General features: G+C 43.8%; 1 protein-coding gene across 1 annotated transcript in view; it reads right to left on the bottom strand.

The window, feature by feature from the left end:
- The window catches only part of Slc12a8 (solute carrier family 12 member 8), a 120,040-nt gene that overhangs the window by 8,740 nt on the left and 86,410 nt on the right, over positions 1-24,890 (bottom strand). The window contains exons 7-12 of the mRNA XM_090332207.1: positions 23,969-24,056; positions 22,777-22,864; positions 17,856-18,002; positions 9,664-10,294; positions 4,238-4,335; positions 3,209-3,326 (exon numbers count right to left, since the gene is read on the bottom strand). Of these exons, the coding sequence (XP_090188333.1) occupies positions 3,209-3,326; positions 4,238-4,335; positions 9,664-10,294; positions 17,856-18,002; positions 22,777-22,864; positions 23,969-24,056 (1,170 nt within the window). The remainder of the gene's footprint in view (positions 1-3,208; positions 3,327-4,237; positions 4,336-9,663; positions 10,295-17,855; positions 18,003-22,776; positions 22,865-23,968; positions 24,057-24,890) is intronic.

Raw genomic sequence — 24,890 nt, 5'->3', positions numbered from 1 at the left:
TTAGAGGATCTAACTAATTCCCAGATATAGCAAACAACTCACCATGGACATGCCTTTGACCCAGCTTCAATGTCTATCAATATATTGACCCAATAATCCAGATACAATAACCACAATATTGTTTTCTTTCAAATTCTCACACATCAAACCAATATTTTCCCTGGTCTAAATCATATGAGGACTGGACAAATAGAGACCACCTCTCTAGTTCAGAGTGTGCCAAAATTATTCTCATTATTCAATTCTAATCTCACTCAATTTGCCTACTGTTGCCTTGCCAATTTTTTTAACCATAAAAACAATAATTTTTCCCCATCGGTATTCCCATTTTTTTCCATTTTATATTTTATTCATTTCTGTCATGATTTTTATTTTGTTTTCTTCTTTTTGGAGGGTTTAATTCACTCTTCTTTTTATAATACCTTAAGTTTAAAGCTGGGGCCATTGATTGGAGAACTCTGCTTGGTAATTTAAACATTTAATGGTAAGCTAACTTGCATCTCACAATTTCAATATGTTTCATTTTCATTCAGGTAGAAATAACTTGTAATTTGATTTTTTTCCACTGAACCAGGGGTTATCAGTTTCTGCAGTTCATTGAGTGTTCTTCAGGGTTCTTAGTTGTCCAGTGTTCTTTGGCACCTATATTTGAGGATTTTTCAGTATTTTTGTTACTTATTTCTAATTACTTCCTTCTTTGGTCAGAGAACTATTTTATTCTTCAATTAACCTGAATACTTTTGAACTTACTGAGGCTCTTTACAAAAATGTTTTAGAGGGCGGGGAGTTTGACCTAGTTGTAGAGGGCTTGCCTTGCATGCACGAAGACTTGGGTTTGATTCCTTGGTACCACATATGTCGGGGTCCTTCTTCCCCGGTCCCTCTCGATCAGCAGGAGGGATAGGGAAAACACGCCCCGACCAGGAAGAGCCTCGAGAGGAGAGGGCCTTTGTCCTCCCTTACTCAGCCTTTTTTCCCTGGGCATGAATAGAGATGCCACGCAGCTTCATCAAGGCAGGAAAATCTCTCTCTCTATTCCTCAAATCCCTCCTCCTTATATTCCGTGGTGCCTTAGCCTATCAGCACAAAAGGTGGGCAGAACAAAAGTCCACGTGTTTACCCCTACTACAGGTCTCAGCAGAAAGTTATTAGACATGGGGTTACTTGGCCCCCAACACACATACATAGAAAAAAGCCGGAAATGGTGCTGAGGCTCAAGTGGTAGAGCTCTAGCTTTGAGAAAGTCCAAGGACAATGCTCAGGACTGGCAAAAAAAAGAAAAATGTTTTAGAGCCGGGAGTTTAGCCTAGTGGTAGAGTGCTTGCCTAGCATGCATGAAGCCCTGGGTTCAATTCCTCTGTACCATATACATAGAAAAAAGCCAGAAGTGGTGCTGTGGTTCAACTGGCAGGACACTAGACTTGAGTTGAGTAAAAAGTGTCCAAGGACAGTGCCCAGGCCCTGAGTTCAAGCCCCAGAACTGGAAAAAAAATAAAAAAAAAGTTTTGCACTATGGTCTATTCTGTAAATTTTCCCTCGGTAACTCTGAAAAATATGTTCTTCTGTTGTTGGGGACAGTGTTCTTCTATAAATGCTCTCGAGGCCAGGCTTGCATAGCCTTACTGATTTTATGCATCCTTGTATCCACTAGTGGGACAAAGGCCTTGAAATATCTGGCTGTGATAAACTTTTCTATTTCTTCTTGCAGTTCTGTCTGAATTTGCTTCAAGTATTTCAGAGCTCTGCTTTTAAGTATGTGTTAAGACTTCTTAGTCTTCTTGATGAATTTTTCACTGCTGTTAAAATTTATTAGTCCTGTTGATGAATTTTTCACTTCATCTTTATAAAATGATTCTCTTTATCTGAAGATTTTCTGAAGTCTGTTCTATGTTAATAGAGCCAAGCTGGGTACCGGTGCTTCACGCCTTTAATCCTAGCTACTCAAGCGGCTGAGATCTGAGGATCACAGTTCAAAGCCAGCCAGGTTATGAAAGCCCATGAGACTTGTCTCCAATTAACCACCAGAAAACCAGAAGTGGTACTGGGGATCCAAGTGGTAGAGCACTAGCCTGGAGCTGAGGAGCTCAGAGACAACACGCACAGTTCAAGTCCCAGGATTGACAGAGAAAGGGGAAGGGGTGGAAGGGGGGAGGAAAGGAGAGTCTCATGGACTTTTCGGTAAGGCTGACTTCAGTGATCCTCAGACCTCAGCCTCCTAAGTAACTAGGATTACAGGTGTGAGCCACTAGCACCCAGTGGATCACACATTTTTACTGCACTGACATCCTTGCCATTTAGTTGGGTGTGATTTAGTTGGGTAGATTACCTACATTTATTTGATATGGTAAGATTCATATAACCATCTTTTTTGTCTAGTATAATGACATATGCCTTTTAGTTCCCCTTGCCTTGGTGGTCCAAGGCATGGATTGCTCGTTCAAGGCCAGAGTGGGCTATAGATTAAAACAAAACCAAAGCAAACAATAGCAACTCATCTTTCCCTCTCCCTCCCCCCTTTCCTTCCTCCCCCCACCCTCTGTCATTTAGGTGTGTTTGTGTTTCAGACAAGGACTTGCTATGTGTAGGCTAGCTGATCTAAATGCATCATGTAGCCCAGGCTAGTGTCAAGCTCATGAGCCTTCTGTCTGGGTTTCCCAAGGCTAGACTTACATATATGTTCCACTATAGCCTGTTTGTTTTCTGTTTGTGCAAATATCTAGCATTATTTTTACTCTTTTTCTATCTTATTTTGATTGGAGTATTTTTTTTCCCTTTCACTTCAACTCCTTGATTGCCTTATTGGCTGTCATTCTTCACTATCCTCTTGAGTGGTTATAATAGGATTTATAGTCTATATATTTTAAATTCACCATAACCTACCTTCAAGTGATACATTATTTCACAAATATAATTAGAAATTTAAAACTGTATATTTCATTTCAACCATGTATTTCCTCCCTTTTGGCCCTGTGCTCTTGTTGTCATTCATTTTACTTCTCTATGTCTAACAACCTTATGATAAACTTATTTTTCATCTTCACTATTTATGTTATATCATATTTCTCCTCTTCCTAGAATACAAGCTACTTAGAAATGTGATTTACACATTGCTTCGTCAGCACTGACACTTACATTGTGTTCAAAACAAAAATTTCCAACAAAACCTACAGAGAAAAAGGAATGATGGAAAAATGGTTCAGCCACTTACCAAGGTATAGCCCTGGACTGGCCTGGCCAATGTAGAAATACACGATGGCAGCAACACCAATGCTGACCAGGGTATAGACCCATTGAGTCACAAGTATGATGAGGAGAGATCCAACAGCCTGTGCAAACACATAGGAAGGGCAAGTCACCTAATGGTTTCCTGCACGGGAAACATAATACAAGACTATGGCCTTAGCTGGGCAAGGTGGCTCACGCCTCTAATCCTAGCTACTCAAGAGGCTGAGATATGAGGATCCAGGTTCAAAGCCAGCCCGGGCACTAAACACCATGAGATTCTTATCTCCAATTAACCACTAGAAAACTAGAACTGGTGCTGTGGCTCAAGGGGTAAGGCAGTCGCTTTAAGCTGAAGAGCTCAGGGACAGTGCCCAGGCTCAGAGTTCAAGCCCCATGACTGAAAAAAAACAAAAACAAAAAACCCAAACTCTGTCTTCAACTTCTATTCTGTGTTAAAAGTCTGCATAACTGAAGTCTGTATAACAAGTAACTTTAATCAAAACTACTTAATAGCCAGATTCTGATGCCCATGCCAGGAATCCTAGCTACTCAGGAGGCCGAGATCTGGGGATCATGATTCAAAGCCAGCCTGGGCAGAAAAGTATGTGAGACTCTTAACTCCAATTAACCACCCAAAAATCAAAAGTAAAGCTGTGGTAGAGCACTAGCCTTGAGCAAAAAAGCTCAGGGACAGTGCCCTAGGTCCAAGCCCCATGACAAACAATAACAAAAACATACCTAATAAGCAGACAATTTATCAAATTCTCTTCCCAAAGCAACAAATTAGCATGAAATTTGATAACCCAAAGGTTATCAGATAAAATTATTTAAGAATTAAATAAGATTAAAATAAGGTTTATTAAACATAAAATTTAAAGATGTAGTCTCATTTAAATTCTAATACAGCAAGCAAATTAATCACAGTGTTCCTAATTAAGATCTCTTCCTTATCAAATCACTCATACCAATACCTGAATTATATCTCAGTGACAACTGAGACAAAGTTACTTACCCCTAACAGAGAGACCCATGGGTTACATATTCGGGTGTAGGAAGAAATTGATCTCCTCTGGATCTCTTGTTCCTGGAGTCTGGATTTCAGGAAGAAATCTAAAAAGTAAATTATCCAAATCTTTGATGATCAACTTTCTTCTGGGTTTTTTGTGCTTTTTTTTTTTAATGAACAACTACCTATTAGCTCCTCTCTCTTGATTTTGTAATTCAGCCTAAAGACAATTCTTAGCTCTTGGTCCACTAGCCAAGGATTGAAAAGCCAGCTGTGTAAAGATGAAGCTCTCTCAAAGCCTGCAGTACATCTGTCTAGATTTGTTGTTTGTGGGAACTTGATGTTCAGAGAATGGTGGAATTAGACAGCCACTAGAATGAAAAGTGGAGTTGGCTTTTGTCTACTGCAAGGTAGCTTTCATCGCTAACTGTAAAGGGCAGCTCAGATTAGCCTTATCTCAGGTAATAGACCTGAAGCTGTTGAGGGAGGAAGAGGGAGAGAGAACTTCTACTCTGATTTCTTCTTTTGGCAGTTGAGAGGGCTGAGGGGAAAAGCAAGATCTGGCTGCAAACACATGCATGTGCCTACCTCACCCTCCATTAATTTCAGCACACCAGAGTGCCTCAAAGCCATATGATGTTTTAGTTGTCTCTGCTTTCTCAGCTTACCCAATCCAGACTTGCTCAATCTAACCATGAAAATGCATACAGATGGTTTAATAATGTGGTCTAATCACCACAAACACCACTGTGGTGATTTAAACAAATGGTATGTTGTATTAACTTTGCTGTAAGTTTATATATCATTTCAACATAAAACTGTCATAATGTATTGCTCAGGAACTATTTCTGACAGCTTTTTTAACTCTCTCCTCTCCAGTACCAAAGACTTGCTTCCATCAAACCATAATAAACAAGCCATCTCCTCTGCCTAGACTTTTCTACTTGCTCTGTGTCTTGATCCTGTCTTAAGACAGTCTTTTCTTCCCAATTTCATCTGCTTCTGCTGGGTTGAGCCTTGGAATTCAGCTGGGATCCTCTAGTCATTTTTTCTTTCTTTTTTTCCCCCTTTTTCCTGCCAATCCTGGGACTTGAACTCAGGGCCTGAGCACTATCCTTGGGCTTTCTCAAGGTTAGAGCTCTATCACTTGAGCCAAAGCACCACTTCTGGCTTTCTTTCTTTCTTTCTTTCTTTCTTTCTTTCTTTCTTTCTTTCTTTCTTTCTTTCTTTCTTTCTTTCTTTCTCTTTCCTCCTTCCTCCTTCTCTCTCTCTCTCTCTCTCTCTCTCTCTCTCTCTCTCTCTCTCTCTCTCTCTCTCTCTCTCCCTTTCTTTTCTTTCTTTCTTTTTACTTCTGGCTTTTTCTATGTATGTGGTACCAAGGAATCGAACCTGAGTCTTCCTGCATGCTAGGCAAGCACTCTACCACTAGGTCAAACTCCTACCCCTTATTTTCTTATTTCTTATGTAATTTCCCATATTAGAATGTAAGACCCATGACAGAAAAGACTTCTTATCAGCAGGCATGGTGGTTCATGCCTGTAATCCTAGCTACTCAGGAGGCTGAGATCTGAGGATCAGGGTTCAAAGCCAGGCCGGGCACTAAAGAGACTAAAGAGTGAGAGACTCTTATCTTTAATTAATCACTAGAAAACTAGAAAATGGGAAGTGGGGCTGTGGTTCCAGGGGTAGGGTGGTAGGCTTGAGCTAAAGATTGCTCAGAGACAGCACCAAGGCCCAGAGTTCAAGCCCCATGATCCCCCCCCACCTCAAAAAGGAATTCTGTTATGATTGTCATTGATTAAATTTTCTAAGTTTAACAGACTCAATGGGTGAGTCACTTTTTTCATCATAGTCATAATGAGAGAGTTGCTCTTTTGATTGTTAAGAACACTATTGGTTAAAAACTTGTATTTTTGCCTAAGATTCATCAAATGTTTTTGTTTTGTTTTGTTTTGTTTTGCTGTTCCTGGAGCCTGGGCACTTTCCTTGAGCTTTCTCAAGGCTAGAGCTCTATCACTTGAGCCACAGCACCATTTCCAGCTTTTTCTATGTATGTGGTACTGAGGAATACAACCCGGGTTTTCATGAAGGCTAGGCAGGCACTCCAACACTAGGCCAAACTCCCAGCCTTTTTTGTTTTTGTCAGTTGTGGGACTTGAAATATGCTCCTGTGCACTGTCAGCTCAAGGCTAGTGCTCTACCACATGAACCACTGTGCCGCTTATGGGTTTCTGGTGCCTCATGGACTTTCATTCCTGGGCTAGATTTGAAACATGATGGTCAGATCTCAGTCTGCTGAGTAGCTAGGATTATAGGCATCAGCCACCAGCACCCAGCATCATCCATTGTGAAGTTCACCCTTTTTACAACTTCAGTTGGGGTTCAACATGGTCCCAGATTTTTGGATGTTTCCACTTAGTTTTTCCCAGTTTATGCAGGTGCAAAAGTGATAGACAGTGAGTAGACATTGTACCTCTCTCTTTGTGTGGATTCCGGTCTTAGGCTAGCACCATGGATCTGATATTTTCTTGTGATACTGGGCAGTGGCAACAAGCCATGACTCCCAGTCACCCCACAGTCATCAGACAAACAACAGACATTCCACAGGTCTTGTGTTGCTAAGCTGTAGTCACCAGCAACGCACTGTTAACTTAGCACACCTTCAATTTGCAATGGGTTTTATTAAGATATAACTCCATCAAAACCAGAGGAGCTCAAGTGTGTGTGTGTGTGTGTGTGTGTGTGTGTGTGTGTGTGTGTGTCTGTCTGTCTGTCTGTCTGTCTGTCTATCTGTCTGTCACCAGTGAAACTTCAGAAGGAACAGTAGGAAGAGTTTGTCTTTCCCGAAAAAACAATGTACTTTTATACATGGCAGGAAGAATTTGAAAATGGATCCTTAATGACATTGCCTAGGGACAACAACAGAGGCTGGAGATTATTCATAATTCAGAGTGGCTATGGTTCCAATATCCTTACAAACTGAATGAAAGAACAGTTTCCTCTTGAAGGATTTTGCTAGAAGAAACAACATTTATACACCTGCTGAGGAAAGGGATAATTTCTTTTCTTTTTCTTTTTCTTTTTCTTTTTTGTTGTTGTTGTTGGTCATGGGACTTGAACACTGGGCCTGGGCGCTGTCCCTTAGCTCTTTTTTTTTTTTTTTTTTTTTGCCAGTCCTGGGCTTGAGCTCAGGGCCTGAGCACTGTCCTTGGACTTTCTCAAGGCTAGAGCTCTACCACTTGAGCCTCAGCACCACTTCTGGCTTTTTTCTATGTATGTGGTACTGAGGAATTGAACCCGGGTCTTCATGCATGCTAGGCAAGCACTTTAACCACTAGGCCAAACTCCCGGCCCCATGTCCCTTAGCTCTTGAGCTCAAGGCCACCACCCTATCCCTGAGCCACAGTGGTCTGTGGTTAATTGGAGATGAGTCTCATGAACAGATTGGCTTTGAACCGTGATCTTTGATCTCAGCCTCCTGAGTAGCTGAGTAGCTAGGATTACAGGCATGAGCAACTGCACTCAGCTAAGGAGATAATTTCTTTTCTTTTCTTTTTTTTTTTTCTTTTTTCTTTTTTTGTGGGTTTGGGGCTTGAACTCAGCCTGGGTGCTGTCTCTGAGCTCTTCAGCTCAGGGCTACAGCCCTACCCTGAGCCAAGCCGCACTTTCAGTTTTCTAGAGGTTAACTGGAGATAAGAGTCTCAGGTCCTTTTGTGCCCGGGCTGACTTTAAACCTTGATCCTCAGATCTCAGCCTCCTGAGTAGTTAGGATTATAAGCATGAGTAAATGCGCCTGGCTTAAGGGGATAATTTCTTAAGCTGGAAATACTAGTGACAATTATTACCAATTCACATTGTCTAGCCCATAGTTATGAAACAATCAATCAATCAATAAATCTAGGCATTATTTATGGTAAACACATAAAATAATAAATAATGCATATTATTAACTTAAAATTGGTATCTGTACTGAGGTTGGAATTCAGGGCCTCACATTCTCACTTTTTTCCTCATGAGTGGCACTCTACCACTTGAGCCACACCCCCACTTCTGGCTTTTTACTGGTTAATTGACGTTAAGAGTCTCATTGGCATTCCTCCCTGGTGGCTTTGAATACTGATCCTCAATCTCAGCCTCCTGAGAGCTAGAATTACAGGAATGAGTCAGCAGCTCCTGGTTTAATTTAAGTACTTTTATACAGATTACTTAAAGTCAATAAGAAACCATCTCTGAAAAATCTTCTCTATATTTTTAGAAGAATAAATCATTCTAAATAGCATGTAAAAACTGAAGATGTGTGTTGTACAAAATGGTGTTTACATCTACATGATATTTCACTATGTTGATGCTTAACTGCTTTCCAGTAATTTCCAAGTCGCATACAATGTAGCTGTGACAATTGTGTACATACTTTTTGTTTGTTGTTTGGTTTGGGGTCATTGTTTTTAATTTTTTTGTTGTTGTTGTTTGCCAGTCCTAGGGCTTGAACTCAGGGCCTGGGCTTTGTCCTTTTTGCTCAGGGCTAGAGCTCTGCCACTTGAGCCACAGCATCATTTCCAGCCTTTTCTTAACTGTGGCACCAAGGAATGGAACCCAGGGCTTCGTGCAAGCTAGACAAGCATTCTGTCACTAGGCTACACTCCTGGCCCTATGGACCAACTATTTTCAACAATGCTTTACATTCAACTAAAAACCAAATGTGAGACTAGAAATTTTCAGAACTCAAAAGACTTAAATATATACTTATTCCTTTCTTAGCAAGATGCTATATGTGCTTTAGCAAAACACAGCAGTATGAAATAAATCAAGGAGAAAAAGGCCCTGGTCAGAATCTATCCTTAGCTGATCTAGCAATCCTACTCTTGGTTATCTACATAAAAGAACTAAAAGCCTGACAAGTGTGTATGTGTTTGTGTATGTGCTATAAACTGAATTGTATAATTTTCCACCCTCTTCATTTATGATCGACAACAAAATGTTGTAGGACTTATTGGCACCAGTGGCTCTGGCCAGTAATCCCAACTGCTCAGGAGGATGAGATCTAAGGATTGCAATTTGAAGCCATCTCAGGCAGCAAAATCCCTAAGAATTTAACTCTTATCAAATGACAAAAAGCCTGAAATAAAGCTGTGGCTCAGGTGGTAGAGGACTAGCCTTGAACAAAAAAGTTCAGGGACAGGCCCAGGTCCTGAATTCAAGACGTTAAGAACACACACAGACACAGACACAGACACAGACACAGACACAGACACACACACACACACACACACACACACACACACACACACACACCACATATCGCACGCACGCACACAATCCAGGACTGAAGAAAGGGAGAATCTCTGGTGTAAAAACACTGTTTGATCAGGTAGGTGAGCCAACCAGTGGCCACAGGAACTCAAAGGCAGCTTGTGTGATTCCAAAACACTCACCTCTGCTCGTCCTGGTCTGGCTGCACAGCTCAGGCTCAGGCTGCTGGCCAGGTTCTTCTTCAAGACAAGTTCCTTTGTTCCTGGGAGCCTGCTTGTTCTGGTAGGGCTCTGGCCCTTCCCAAGAAGGAATGGGTGACACACTAGAGTTGTCTACAGGGAAGGAAGGAGAGGACTTGACATCCAAGAGAAAGCTTTCTTGTAGGGTTTGTTTGATGGCCTTCTTACTTTTCCTCTTCTGATTCTCTGGCATCTTATTATCCCCTCCCAGTTGAGCCTGGCTACTCTCAAGTGTTCTGTTCAGGTGGAGAAGCTGATCCATGTCCTTGGTGAATTCGAGCAGAGTGCCCTCAGACACACTTCCAGAGTCATACTTGGGAGCTTTCTCCAACAGCAGATGCTCAGAGCAGTGGAGATGTTCTGAGCTCTCTCTGAGCCCTGGCTTGGGTCCCTGAGGGAAGCTGCAGCCACCCATGGACAGGGAGAAGTAAGAGTAGTCCACCGCTATGTACGTCATCATGAAGTTGACAGTGACGATGGGTGCCAGCACATTCACCTGACCCACAAGGACAAAGGCCAAGGTCACCACGCTGGTCAGGCAGATGGCTGCTACAGGTGTTTTATTTGGCCCTCTCTGCAGAAACAAAAGTAATGTTCAAAGGAATATTTCTGAAGTTTAAGAATTTCTATGATAGAAAACTCAACTCATAACGAATGGCTCGCCCACTTTTCCCTATGAGGTGCTCATCTGTCTACTTAAGATAAGGACATCCAGCACACAGGTTCATGTGCGAGCAGAGTTCCAGGATACCTAGCAAGCCAGCACCGGGGATGCACAGAGCCTCCACAGAGATCATGTGTGGTAGCTGTATTTTTAACTATCAACTTGAACAGCTCTGGAGAGCTTTGACTTCCCAAATAGTTGCTCCTTTTGTTTTTGAATATGTATGCATACCAGCCTTGGAAATCAAATAGACGCAAAATTGATTCCGCAACTACATACATACAGAATGGTAGAGCCTGGAAGGACCACAAAGTCACTGGTGACTAGAGGGGAGGTAGGGTTCTGATTATAAATCTGCACATCTGCCAGGTGCTAATTAGCTCAGGCCTGTAATCCTAGCTACTCGAAAGCTGAAATGTAGGGATCATAGTTCAAAGCCAACCTAGACAGAAAAATCCAAAAGAAGTTATCATGTCCAATTAACCATCAAAAAAGCCAGAAGTGGAGCTGTGGCTCAAGTGATAGAGTGCCAGCCTTGAGTAGTAAAACTAAAAGACAGCACCCAGACCCTGAGTTCAAGTCCCAGGACTTGCACCAAAAAAACAAAGTGCACATCTGCACAGACTCCTGTGCATACTCACCTACCCAGTCTTGGTGGAAAAGGGGATAGGTGACCTTTGGATGGACAGAGTGGTGGGGGAGGGGCAGGGAAGGTGTGAACTGCCAGCAGGATGCTAGTGACTCACTCCTGAAATCCTAGATACTCAGGAAGCTGAGGATCACAGTTCAAAGACTGGTCTGGAAAATCCATGAAACCTTATCTCCAGTTAACCACCAGAAAGCAGGAAGTGGCACTGTGGCTCAAAGTGGTAGAGCACTAGCTTTGAACAAAAGAGCTCAAGGACAATGCCCAGGCCCTGAATTCAACCTCCATGACCACCACCAACAACAACCAAAAAAAAAAGAATTACCACTTCTAGAAACTATAAAGATATAACCCCTGAATCTGACATTATTCACCTCTTAGTTCTATCCTTTTTGTTTCAAGAATGTGGAAAGGAGGCTGAGAAGAAGAGGGAGGGGGTGGGGAAGAAGAAAAAAAAAAGAGGCACTTTTATTGTGTCTCAATTACATTTTGGGATATACTCATTTGAACTATATAAAAAATTGTAGGGACCAGGAATTTGGCCTCATGGTAGATTCTTGCCTAGCATGCAGGAAGACCTGGGTTCAATTCCTTGGTACCACATACATAGAAAAAAGCTGGAAGTAGTGCTGTGGCTCAAGTGGTAGAGCTCTAGACTTGAGAAAAGCCCAAGGACAGGGCTCAGGCCCTAAGTCCAGTCCCCATGATTGTCAAAAAAAAAAAAAAAAAAAAGTTCTAACAATGAAACTACTACAAATAAAGTTAATTCTCAAGTGACTTTTTGAAGGAAGGTCTTGGACACACTGAAGAAAATGCTAGTCCAGGCTCAGAACTTGATAAGGATGGTTTGTGAAGTGATACCAACATAAACTTCTCTTTGCTAAAAGATACACCCCCCCAAAAAAAAAACCACACACAGATACAAAAAAAGAAGAAGAAGGAGGAGGAGGAGGAAGAGGAGGAGGAGGAAGAGAAGGAGAAGGAGAAGAAGAAGAAGAAGAAGAAGAAGAAGAAGAAGAAGAAGAAGAAGAAGAAGAAGAAGAAGAAGAAGAGGAGGAGGAAGGAGAAAAAGAGGAAGAAGGAGAAAAAGAGGAAGAAGAAGAAAAAGAGGAAGAGGAGGAGGAGGAAGAGGAGGAGGAGGAGGAAGAGGAAGAGGAGAAGGAGGAGGTGATAAGTGGAGGTGGAGGAAAAGATAAAGCACAACATGGGGAAAAAGGGGCCGGGAGTTTGGCCTAGTGGTAGAGTGCACGCACAAAGACCTTCGATTCTTCAGTAACACATACACAGAGAAAAGCCAGAAGTGGTGCTGAGGCTCAAGTAGTAGAGTTCTAGCTTTGAGAAAGTCCAAGGACAGTGCTCAGGCCCTGAGCTCAAACCCAGTGCTGGCAAAAAAAAAAAAAATGGAGAAAGACATTTTCAATACACATAATGGACAAAAGATCCCTAAACTATACTAATAACCGTACAAAGTAATTGGAAAAAGACAGCCCTTAAGCAAAATAAATAAATGTTTTGAATAAGTACTTTAGAAATGAAGACCATTAGATACTTGAAAAGATAGACATATAGTAACTAGAGAAATATGAATTAAAGCCATAGTCAGGTACTGGTGGCTCATACCTGTAACTCTATAGCTACTCAGTGGCTTAGATCTGAAAATTGCCAGCCTTGTCAGGAAAGTGTGAGACTTTGATCTCCAATTAACCACTAAACAGCTAAAAGTAAGTGATAGAGCACTATTCTTGAGTAAAGAAGATCTATATGAGGCCCTGAATACCAGCACTCACTAAGTAAACAAACACCAAAATAAGATACCATGAGGCACTCACAGATTGGTACAAATTTTAGTATGATTATATCCTGTGTTGGCAAAATACAGAAAGAAGTTCAGGAAGTTTTGTCCACTGCCAAGAGGAAGGTAAATCAGGATAACTACCTTAAAAAAAAGAATCCATGTGAACAAATGTAGTTATGGTATTCAGTATACACTACGTATAAAATGAACTTTGCAACTTGTGGTTGGGACACAGTTAGGGAAACTGAGGGAAAGCAAAGAAAGAGGTGACATTGTCCAAGAAGAAGTGTACTCATTACCTGACTCATGGACTCATAACCCTTCTGTACATACCTTCATAATAACAATACAATTATATTTTTGAAAAGAATGTGGCATTACGTAATAAATAGATGAATACCCCCTTTCATTTAGCAAGGCCTCTAATGGATGCAGGCTGGAGGAAGTCTGGTCACAGGTGGTACACTATGCTCTGCACACAGCCATAGAACTTCCAAATACTACCTTAAGCAGGCCTCGGCTTCAAACCAGAGCAAGGACTCTCACCAACAGAAGGACGAGTAAGAAGTGTGCACACAGGAGCCAACATCACATATGCAAAGGCGTGGTGTGTTTCCGTTCACAGTCTGAATACTGCAGTGCAAAACTCCATATCGGAAAGGCTCCCAAATCTGACATTTTGTGAGGTTTTTATCTTTGTGATATGACTTTGTGAGTCTTATCAACGTATGACAAGTAGAAAATCCCACACATACATGAAACTTTTTTCATGTGTGAAATTATGGAGAATGTTGCATAAAATTACCTTCAGGCTAATTTGAATAAAATTGTATATGAAATGTAAATCAATTTTATTCATACTTGGATCCCATCCCCGGCATTTCTAATTATGTATAAGAAAATAATCTAAACTACAAAAAAGCCAAATGTGAGACACTCTGGGTCCAAGTATTTAAGATAGGGGATACTCACCCAGAGTTTAAAGTTCAAAAACAGGCAACAAATGTTTAAGAGAGGCAGAGATAGGAACTAAGGAATGGGTTGTACACTATGGCTGCTGGGCCAAATATGAGTTCTTTATGTGTCGTGAGCTAAGAATGGCTCTACATTTTTAAGCTACTGGGGATCAAAAGAAGAATTTTGATGATTCCTGAGAATTACATGGTATTTACATTTGGGTTCATGAACAAAGCATTGGGTGGTGCTTGTTGCTGGTGAATACTTCTGAGTGACAACAGCAAAGCGCAGTAGTGATGGAGATCACAGTCCTGTAATCCCTAAGTATGTACTACCTGATGCTTTCCAGAAAGTGTGCAGACAACATCTAAAGCTGAAGCAGTGATATGAGGATCTCTGAGCCTGTGGGAGGAGAGGAAAGGCTGTCGCAGGAGGCGCTACGGAGTGGTGTGTGGAAGCACACAGGGTTTCTGGGTGGAGGCTCTAAGCATGGTGTTCTGAAAACTTTTCAATTGGTTTTTATGCCCTTTTTTATATATTGAATAATCTCATTTTTAAAATTTTCTCTTTTTTCCCCCACTAAAAAGAAAGTGCTAATAAAACTTGTAGTGGGAGGGGGAACAAGATGACTGGGAGGGGGCAGAGGGAGGGAAACGGGGACAAAAACATGAGGAGTATCCATGTGTGAGAAGTAAGGCACCTACTACCTGGTGAATGTAACTGTAACCCCTGTATACATTACCCTGACAATAAAAATAAATAAAATAAAATAAAAAACTTAACTGTAGCCAGGTACTTGTGGCTCATGCTTGTAATCTCAGGAAACTGAGATCTGAGGATTATGGTTTATACATGGCTTGCCATCTATAAACCAACAAGCGAAAGTGTCAAATCAAGGATTTGAATCCCGGTGTTGGACAACAACAACAAAAAAAGCCTTAGGGCACAACAATGTTTCCCAAAGTTAAAGACAAATGAGGGGACCGGGAGTTTAGCCTAGTGGTTAAAGTGCTTGCCTAGCATGCATGAAGACCCGGGTTCGATTCCTCGGTACCACATATAGAAAAAAACCCAGAAGTGGTGCTGCGGCTCAAGTGGTAGAGCTCTAGCCTTGAGAAAGTCCAAGGACAGTGCTCAGGCCCTGAGCTCAAGCCCAGGACTGGCAAAAAAAAAAAAAAAAAAAAAAAAAGACAAATGAGGGCTGGGAGTTTGGCCTAGTGCTTGCCTAGCATGCACGAAGACCAGGTTTGATTCCTCGGTACCACATACACAGAAAAAAAAAGCTGGAAATGGTGCTGTGGCTCAAGTGGTAGAGCTCTAGCCTTGAGAAAACCCAAAGACAGTGCTCAGGCCCTGAGCTCAGCCCAGGACTGACAAAAAAAAAAAAAAAGACAAGTGACAAGCTAGGAGAAATATTTATAGTACATAACAAAAAAGTTATATAGAATGTATAAGAAAGAGTTAATTTTCCTAACAATTCCATTGAAAAAACAATGACTCTATTAATAACAGGGGGAAAAAGCACAATCTTGCATACAGTAAAAGATGTTCAAATAAATTCACAATAAAAGAACTGCAAAGCTGACTGTGGTAGTGTATGCCCATAATTCCATCACACAAGAGGGACAGACTATGATCAGACTGGGCTATATAATGACATCCTTGTCTCAAAAATAAAGTGATTTGGGGGCTGGGAGCTTGGCCTAGTGGAAGAGTGCTTGCCTAGCATGCACAAAGACCTAGGATTACGGTGCCTGGCTAAACTGATAATTTTTTTTTTTGCCGGTCCTGGGCCTTGAACTCAGGGCCTGAGCACTGTCCTTGGGCTTTCCTCATGGCTAGTGCTTTACCACTTGAGCCACAGCACCACTTCTGGCTTTTCTATTTATGTGGTACCGAGGAATCGAACCCGGCTCTTTGTGCATGCTAGGAAGCACTTTACCACTCGGCTACACTCCTGGCCTGAAAGCTATCATTTTTTAAAGGAATAAAAATCTCAGTAACAACCAGGCATGGTGGCTCACACCAGTAATCCTAATTATTCAGGAGGCTGAGATCTGAGGATTGCAGTTCAAAGCCAGCCTCTGGGCACTAAACACCCTGAGACTCTTATTGCCAATAAACCACTAGAAAACAGGAAGTGGCACTGTGGCTCAAGAGGTAGAGCAGTAGCCTTGACCTGAAGAGTTCAGGGACAGCACCTAGGCCCAGAGTTCAAGCTCCATGACTAACAAACAAAAGCAAAAAAAGAAGCCGAGCATGGTGGCTCACACCTAAAATCCTAGCTGTTCAGGAGGCTGAGATCTGAGGATCAAGGCTCAAAACCAGCCTGGGCACAAAAGGACCTGAGACTCATCTCCAATTAACCTCTAGAAAATGGGAAGTGGGGCTTAGCTCAAGGATAGGGTGGTACCCTTGAGCTGAAGGGCTCAGGGACAACACCCAAACCCAGGGGTAGGGCCGTAGTCTTGAGCTGAAGAGCTCAGTGACAGAGCTCAGGCTGCGTTCAAGTCCCACGACCCACCAAAAATAAATAAATAAAAAGAAAAAAGAAAACCTCAGTAACTTGAGGGGCCATTTTTCACTACATGAGCAAAAAACATTTACATCCCTTTCTAATGTTACTTGTTGCCCCACTCTTCACCACCAAGAGTGAAAGGGTTCCATATGTCTTGTGTCTAAAGATTAACCTTACAAACCAAGCCAATAACCTGTTAAAGCAAACCTTCCCTCCAGACAAAAGAAGTCTTACACACCAATAAAACAGGACCTTTGGCCTGAGGCTAAGAGAAATGCTATCTATGGAAAAGCAGGTATTCTCTGTGGTCACAATTCATGGGAGGGGGTGATTTGGAAGGTGAGTGTGTGTGTGCCATTACCTCATGATCTCACTAGGCTTTGTCACTCAAGGCTGGCAGTATCACTGGAGCCATACCTCTACTTCTGGCTTTTTTTCTTGGTTAATTGGAGATAAAAATCTCATGATTTTGTCTGCCCAGGCTGGCTTCAAATCTCTATCCTCAGTTCTCAGCCTCCTCAATCACTAGGACTGCAGATACTTAATTTCTTATTTAATTCTGTTTTTGGGGATTAAATGGTATTTTTCGGATGCTAAGTAAGTGCTCTTCCACTGAGCTAGACAGCTATACTCCAGGCTTTTTTAAAATTTTATTTTGAAACTGGCACTCCCTTTCCAATCCAGGTTCAACAATCTTCCTTGTTTCCCCTCCACACATCTACATAAAGTATTCTGCTCATCATCATCTCCTTTGCCATGTTTGCCCTCCTCCTTCCCTCCTACTAGTAACCACACCCCAGATAGAACCTGCTTTACATTACTGTCCACTATTTTTTTCAGTCTATGCTGATTGTTTAAAGGAGTTTCAGGTGGCAATTCACACAAGCATCTATTTTGAAGAGATTGACAGCTCCCTTTCCCTACCCCTGGCTTTCAGTGAACTTTATTTTGCTATCTTCATTTCATAGCTGCCTGGTATCTCAGTATCGTTGAACCCTTTGATACTTTTGAAAGGGATGGGATTCTCTGTGTATTTCTCTGTTGTCATTCCCTAGGTTTCAGGAAAGTTTCCCTTGATTTCTGTCCCAGCCATGACACAACCAAGCTACTCAGTAACACTTAAGGCACCATGAGTGATGGGATGATGGTATACAGGAAGCTTGGAGCCAGGGTGGGGGAACCATTAAATACCACCTGCCAAGCACAGCAGCCTGGAGGGGGAATTAAAGCGGTGAGGTCCAGAGAGTATGATAAACTCAGAGGATCCTGAATTTGTCTTTGTTAACAGAGGGGATGAACCATTTCACTGTTCTTGGAGAACAAGATACTTCCATTCCAGAGCTAGCTTCATCTAATCCCCCACACCTAACCCCACACCTGGCCTAGTCCAAGCTAGTCAAAGGATAGAGGGGCTACAAAACATTACCTCTGTACTTCCCTTTGTCTTATCCAGAGTACAGAGTACAAGACCGAAGGGTCTTATATTTCTAAATAAATAGATAGATAGATAGATAGATAGATAGATAGATAGATAGATAGATAGAAAATTACTCACCCCTTGCCCCAGACTGGCAAGTGCAGGAATCACTTTCTCCCTGGCAATGCACTGTAGGATCCGGGGGGCGCCATAGAGTCCCCCCATACAGGAGGCCAGGGATGAGATGTACAAGCCCAAAAGGAACAGGAAGCCCACTAGGGACACCTATATGAGAAAACAGTTTCATCATTGCCAGAAGCTGAACCCTAAATGTCCCTCAGGTCCTCAGGTGTTAAAGATTTGGTCCCCAGGGATGCTTTATTGGGGTGAGACTTTTAGTTGGAATCTGGTGGAAGGTCTTCAGATTATGGTGGACTTGGCTTCAAAGGACTTCCCACCCAGTCTCTCTTTTGTTTCTTGGGGACATAATGTAAGCAGTTTTGCTCCACCACATTTCTGGCCATTTCCCTTCATCATCCCTATGGGATGTAAATGATTCTACTCAATCATGATCTGAACCCCCTAAAGCTTTAAACCAAAGGAAAACCAGGCATGGTGACTCACACCTATAATCCTAGCTACTCAGGAGGCTGAGATCTGAGAATCAAGGTTCAAAGCCATCCAGAGCACAAAAGGACCTGAGACTCTTATCTCCAATTAACTTATAGAAAAGGGAAGTGGGGGCCAGGAGTTTGGCCTAGTGGTTAAAGTGCTTGCCTAGCATGCATGAAGATCCGGGTTCGATTCCTCGGTACCACATACATAGAAAAAAGCCAGAAGTGGTGCTGAGGCTCAAGTGGTAGAGCTCTGGCCTTGAGAAAGTCCAAGGACAGTGCTCAGGCCCTGAGCTCAAGCCCAGGACTGGCAAAAAAAAAAAAAAGGGAAGTGGGAGTGGGGCTTAGCTCAAGGATAGGGCAGTATCCTTGAGCTGAAGAGCTCAGAGACAATACCAGGCCCAGGGGTAGGGCAGTAGCCTTGAGCTGAAGAACTCAGGGACAGTGCTGAGCCAAGTTCAAGCCATGTGACCTACAAAAAAAACCCCAACAACAACAACAAAAAACCTTACTTTATAAATTTTGTTGTAGTTGTAGTGACTAAAGGCTAACAACACAATTATTTAATCTTGGCTTTTTGCTTTTTTTTTTTTGCCTGTCCTGGGCTTGGGCTCAGGGCTTGAGCTTTACCCTTGGATTTTCTCAAAGCTAGAGCTCTACCATCAGAGCTGCAACACCACTTCTGGCATTTTTTTCTATGTATGTGGTACTGAGGAATTGAACCCCGGTCTTTGTGCATGCTAGGCATGCACTCTACCACTAGGCCGAACTCCCAGCCCTTATCTTGGTTTTTGCTTTGCTTTTGTTTTTCTGCCATGGGGCTTGAGCTCAGGGCCTGGGCACTGTCCCAGAGCTCTTTTGCTCAAGATGAACGCTCTACCACTTTGAGCCACAGTGCCACTTCCAATTTTTTGAGTAGTTAATTGGAAACTTGCTAACAAGGCTAGTGGAAGAAAGAGTGAGAATTTATCTGAGCAGATGTGTGTCAACAGTTACCAAAAAATACCAAAATGGTATTTTTTTTCCAGCTTTTAACTTGAGCTTCCACCACTGAGAGACTCCACCACTGAGGGACTCCACCACCACTGGCCACGGGGCTACTTCTCTATCACACCTACCCCACTCCCTGCTCTCTGTTGGGCATAGGCTTGAACTCAGGACCTGAGACCTGTCTCTGAATTTTTCTGCTCAAAGCTAGTGCTCTACCACTTTGAGCTACACCTCTGCTTCCCATTTTCTGGTGGTTAATTGGAGATAAAAAGTCTCACGGATTTTTCTTCTCAGGGTGGCTTCAAACCACAACCTCAGATCTCAGCCGCCTGAGTAGCTAGGATTATAGGTGTAAGCTACTGGTACCCACTTGCTTCCTTCCGGTGAAGGACTTGCCCAACAATTACTAGCAAGAGACTCATCTAGTTCCTGTGGCCCCTAGATATTACTAAGGAAGGACCTCCTGCAACCCTTACAACCCCAGGAGTATGAATGAGGCAATGCCTCAATAGTTTCCACTTCCACATTCACATTCCCATAGAGACACATTTTTTGTTTGTTTTGTTTCCCCCCTAAGACTCTCCCTCTACCACGGAGCAGCCAGGACCTCAGTTTTCAGTCCGCTTTTACTTCTCACCTCCTGAGAGGAAGCATTGTGCCCCTGACAGAAGCAGAGGACACTTTTATTTCTGAGTCATGGGGTTTGAACTCTGGGCCTGGGCGTTGTCCCTGAGCTCTTCAGTTCAAGGCTGCTGCCATACCCCTGGAGCCACAGGCTCACTTCCCGTTTTGTAGTGATTAATTGGAGATAAGTCTCCTGGTCTTTCGAGCCTAGGCTGGCTTTGAACCTCGATCCTTAGATCTCAGCCTCCTGCGTAGTTAGGATTACAGGTGTGAGCCACTGTGCCGAGCCGGAGGACACTTGCTGGGCTGAGGGCAGGAGCTGAGCAGGTGAGTGGGAGCACTCACCAGCCCAGACCTCTGCCCTGTCCGTCCCTCCCCCTGCACAGCTGTACTGTGGGCTTTCTGGGTTCCTCTTGGATGCGTGAAATCACCACTGTGAAGTCCAGGAAGGATTAACACATACTCCTGGGGATTTCTCAATTTGAAGGGAGATACTTCAGGGATGTTTGTTCTGTCATTTGTTTTATTCTGCTAGTCTGCATGTCCCAAGACTCCTTAGGTATTTGGTCTTTTGGATTTGTAATAAACAGCTATTTATTTCCTAGTTTGTATACAAGTTTATTTTGAAACATTACTTGATCTGCTTAATTCCCATTAATACTGTTCCTTGTATAATTACTCTATTGCTAAATAATATTAGCATTATCTACTTTTCTATTCAATGAAACAGGATGGACCTGAGACAAGGGAAATAATAAACAGCTTCATCTGTCAGAGTGTCCTCATAAGAGGCGAAGAGCAGTTTTAATAAGCATCTTCTACGTGCCAGATAGTATGGTATTTCATAGATTATCCCAGAGTCACTGCAACGTAGTAAAGATTTTTAAGAAAATATAACATTAATGAGATTGCAACCTGGAAAATAGTTCTACTGGAGTGAGTATAAAAAGTAAGAAGAACTTCTGAGAGAAACTATGGGCTGGGAATAAAGAGGCTGCCTGGCCTCTGTGAAGGACATGGTAAAGGTCATGGCACCCAAACAAATGCAGTCTTGCTTCTTCTGAGCCCAAGAGAGCTCAGAGGTGGGTGAACCTGAACTAAGTGGTTTATTAAAATCACACAGGGGCTGTGTGTGCGGCTTAGTGGTAGAGTGGTTGCCTACCATGCTTGAGACCCTGGGTTTTATGCACCTGCATGTACGTGAACACACACATACATATACACTGAGTTAGGGATGCAGCTCGGTGGTAGAATGCTTATCTAGCATGTACAAGGCCCTAAATTCAATTTTAAGCACCAACAAAAATGTTAGGCCACATCCAGGTGGAAGGTGGCAGCTTTGCTTGCCCTTTCCAACTTTATAGGTTGCAGCCCAATTGACTGCCTGCATCTGTAGTTGAGTCAGACTCAAAGAGGGACATTCAAGAGCAAGAATGGAGTGTCAGGGGGACATATCCTGGTGGTCTCTGGCAGAGGAGCCAGTGGGCCAGCAGAACACTGGAGTGTGATGAGTTTGCAATTGGCTGGTTGGTTCTGCCACCATCCATGCACTTACTGCACCAGCCTATTTACTACTGAGAACCAAGAACTGATGCTTCCCCCCCCCCTTTCTAGGCCTTACAGTTACTTATTCTAGAAAAAAGAAAATCTCTCATTCTCTCCAAAACCTTCATCTCAACCCTTCACCTGAGTGTGTGCATAAATGTGTAAATTCCCACAGGTTATGGCCAGAGAATGTTTGTCTAGTAAATACTCCCAAGTGGCCAGGACTGGCCCACTGTCTCATTGTCTGGGACAGGTGGCCTTCTGAAAAAGGCTCCTTCTGTAGGTATTTCTATCGTTGGCTATAGAATTTCTGCCCACAAAAGCTCTAATGTCCTGTGTCTGGAGGTGTTTTTACTCTTGGCTTTACAAAGCTGCCTGCTCTCCCACTCTGCATTTTCCTTGCAAAGAAGAGGGGAGAGGTAAGAGGAGCCTCATCACAGGCGATAATTCTCTCTCCCTCCCTCCCTCCCTCCCTCCCTCCCTCCCTCCCTCTCTCCCTCCCTCCCTCTCTCTCTCTCTCTCTCTCTCTCTCTCCCATATCAGAGTCTCTAATGGTTAAAAGGAGCCACTAGAGAGGTCCAACTTTAAAGCAGGAAGACTTAGCCAGCACCAGGAATAAATAATAAGTAGTCCCCCTTGTGAAAGGGTCCTTCAAGATCCTTCTCCATGCTTTTCACTCCAGCTGCTCCCTGCGGCCTTCCATTCCCCTCAGGCAGGAGCAGGAAGGGACCTTGGGGAAGAAACTCAAGGTGAGCATGCACGCACACCTGTGGATGCACATGACAGGCACAGGCTCCTTCCCAGAAAGCATCGGGCTTTACTGCCTAAGGGAGCTGGGGCACAAAGATGCCAGACAAACCTAGAGTCATTGAGATCCATGGAAACCCTGCCCTGCCACTCCATCTCCCACTGCCCTGCCTATTCTCTGCCTCTTGGCATCCTTCCCATCCCTCACTTGTTTCTTGTGAGCAGTTGGAACTTTCTGTTCATGGCAAAACTGCAGAGCTGTGGAAGTGGGAACTCAAGGTGACCACATTCTTCTGCCTCTACCTTGATTTCCCATGGGAAGGGATACTGTCATCACCTGGCACCTGCATTTACGTGCCTTTCTAGATACATACCCTGTGCCTTTTCCATATTTCTTCCAGCCCCCCTCCTTCATCCCCAAATGGACTTGGGATCATATAGACTCTAGACAACACCGCAAGGGGAGAGGTGGCCATTTGTTAGGGCAAAGAAATAAACGTCCTCAGACTGAGCCCTCAGAGCACAGGCAGGGCACTTACCTTTTGGGCTATGAGGAAGTCAGAGCGAAGGGCGTCTCGGGTGCAGGTGGCGCCAAGCAAGAAGGTGAAGATGATGTACAGAAACCACCTGCAGAACTCAACAGAGGGCAGAGGTGCCACCCACCCTGCTCCAACCTCCCCCAGCCCCGTCCTCCTCAGCCCTGGGTTTCCTCAAAACGAAACGGAAAGGCCAACCATGAGCTCTGTCCAGCCAGCCTGGGAAGGTATTTTATGTATCCTTTATGGGGTTTTGTTGTTGTTGTTTGTTTCTTGGGTTAAGAAAAAAAAGATATGTAAAGCTTGTTGGGGTGAAGAAGTGGGAAGCCCAGTTGGTCCCTAGGTTGCCAAGACTGAGGCGAGGGTGGCCTACAGCCTCACACCAACAGTACTACTTCATCTTCCAGGCCTCTGAGGCCTGCGAGACTCTCACAGCTCACAGAGGGAAGCCAGGTGAGAAAAAGCAAAGCAGTGGCCTATCTCTGTCCCTAAGCTGTCTGGTGACCGTGAGAAAGTCACATGGGGTCCTGAGGGGCCCCCATCCCAATCTGAGTAGCGACAGGATGGGCTAAATGGGCCTCCTGGATCTGAACCCTGATCTGTCTAACCTAAAACTCTTCACCTTCATGCTACCTGGACACTCACTGGTTAAAAACACAAAAACCGGGCTGGGAGTTTGGCCTAGTGGTAGAGTGCTTGCCTAGCATGCAGGAAGACCCGGGTTCGATTCCTTGGTACCACATACATAGAAAAAAGCCGGAAGTGGTGCTAAGGCTCAAGTGGTAGAGCTCTAGCCTTGAGAAAGTCCAAGGACAGTGCTCAGGCCCTGAGCTTAAGCCCAGGACTGGCAAAAAAAAAAAAAACAAACCACAAAACCCCAGGTTCAAAAGAAGGATGAGGAAGGCACAGAGACGAGGCCGAGGGAAAAAGGAAAGAAAGGACTGGTGTGTGGTGTTTTTGTGTCCCTCCTCCCCTCCTTCCTAGGAGCATTCCCAGGCAAGGGGTATGAAAGGGCAGTGTCTGAGCCCACCAGACGTGAATTTTCCAGCCCACCGAGTGCTAAAAGGAGAATCCGAATGTGAAACAGATTGGTCACAGTCGGGCTGTCTTGGAACAATAGGGGCAATCCCCTCTTTTGCCTGGGGTTTTTCTCTCCACTCTCCCTCCAGCTTGACTGACTTGGCAGGGAACTCACGAGATGCCAACAGCTGCTAGCGAGCCCAGGGGGATGCTGGTGATAGGCTCCCTGAGGTCACCTCCCATGTTGAAGCCGGCCATGACTCCTGAAAGACACCCAGGTGGGGAACAGAGTGATGCAGGGCCACCATTGCTCGCCTCTCCTCTCTCCGCCCTCTCCTGGAAGCTAGGTCCCGGAAGTCCTCCCATCTCAGCTCTGAAAATAGACCTGGCAGCTGGGGAGATATCTGCATGATAGCGAAAGGGATCTTTGTGGGTTTGGTAAAGCTTTAACAACTAGAAAAGCATCACCCAGTGCAAAGAACCAGGGAGAGGGAATTGACAAGCCACTCAAAGGTCCTGCTAAGGCCTGCAGAGCTCAGCCTGCTAGGCTAGGACAAAACATTGGAATACTTCAGCATCAGCAGATTCCCTGGTCTCTGCTGCTCACTGGGGCTCAAGGATCCTTAGGATTAGGTGCCATCCAAAGCCAGGATTAAAACAATATGTAGGGCTCCTGAGCTAACAAAACTCCAAAAGGCAATCCAGTTGCTGTCAGCACTATGTCACAATCTCCTTTTCATTGTCACCTCTAATCCCCAAGAGCACTAGTGAAAATGAATCAAGCCATCTTGGTGAGAAACTAGCAGCAAGACTAGTGGGGAGAGATGTGACCCACTCTCCTCCCCTCACCCCTCTCTTTGCCAGTCCAGGGGCTTGAACTCAGGGCCTGACCACTGCCCTTGGGCTTTCTCAAGGCTAGAGCTCTAGCACTTGAGCTACAGCACCACTTCTGGCTTTTTCTGTGTATGTGTTACTGAGGAATCCAACCCAGGGCTTCATGCATGCTAGGCAAGCACTTTACCACTAGGCCACACTCCCCGCACCAAGTGGCCAGCTCTTCTTTACACATCCAAGTGAAAGCAACAAAAGGAGGTGTT

The sequence above is a fragment of the Megascapheus bottae genome, chromosome 1, assembly GCF_031878675.1.
Source record: "Megascapheus bottae isolate mThoBot1 chromosome 1, mThoBot2.hap1, whole genome shotgun sequence".
Taxonomy (NCBI): domain Eukaryota; kingdom Metazoa; phylum Chordata; class Mammalia; order Rodentia; family Geomyidae; genus Megascapheus; species Megascapheus bottae.
Note: the sequence above shows the minus strand (reverse complement) of the source record. Positions and strands in the feature narration are given on the sequence as shown.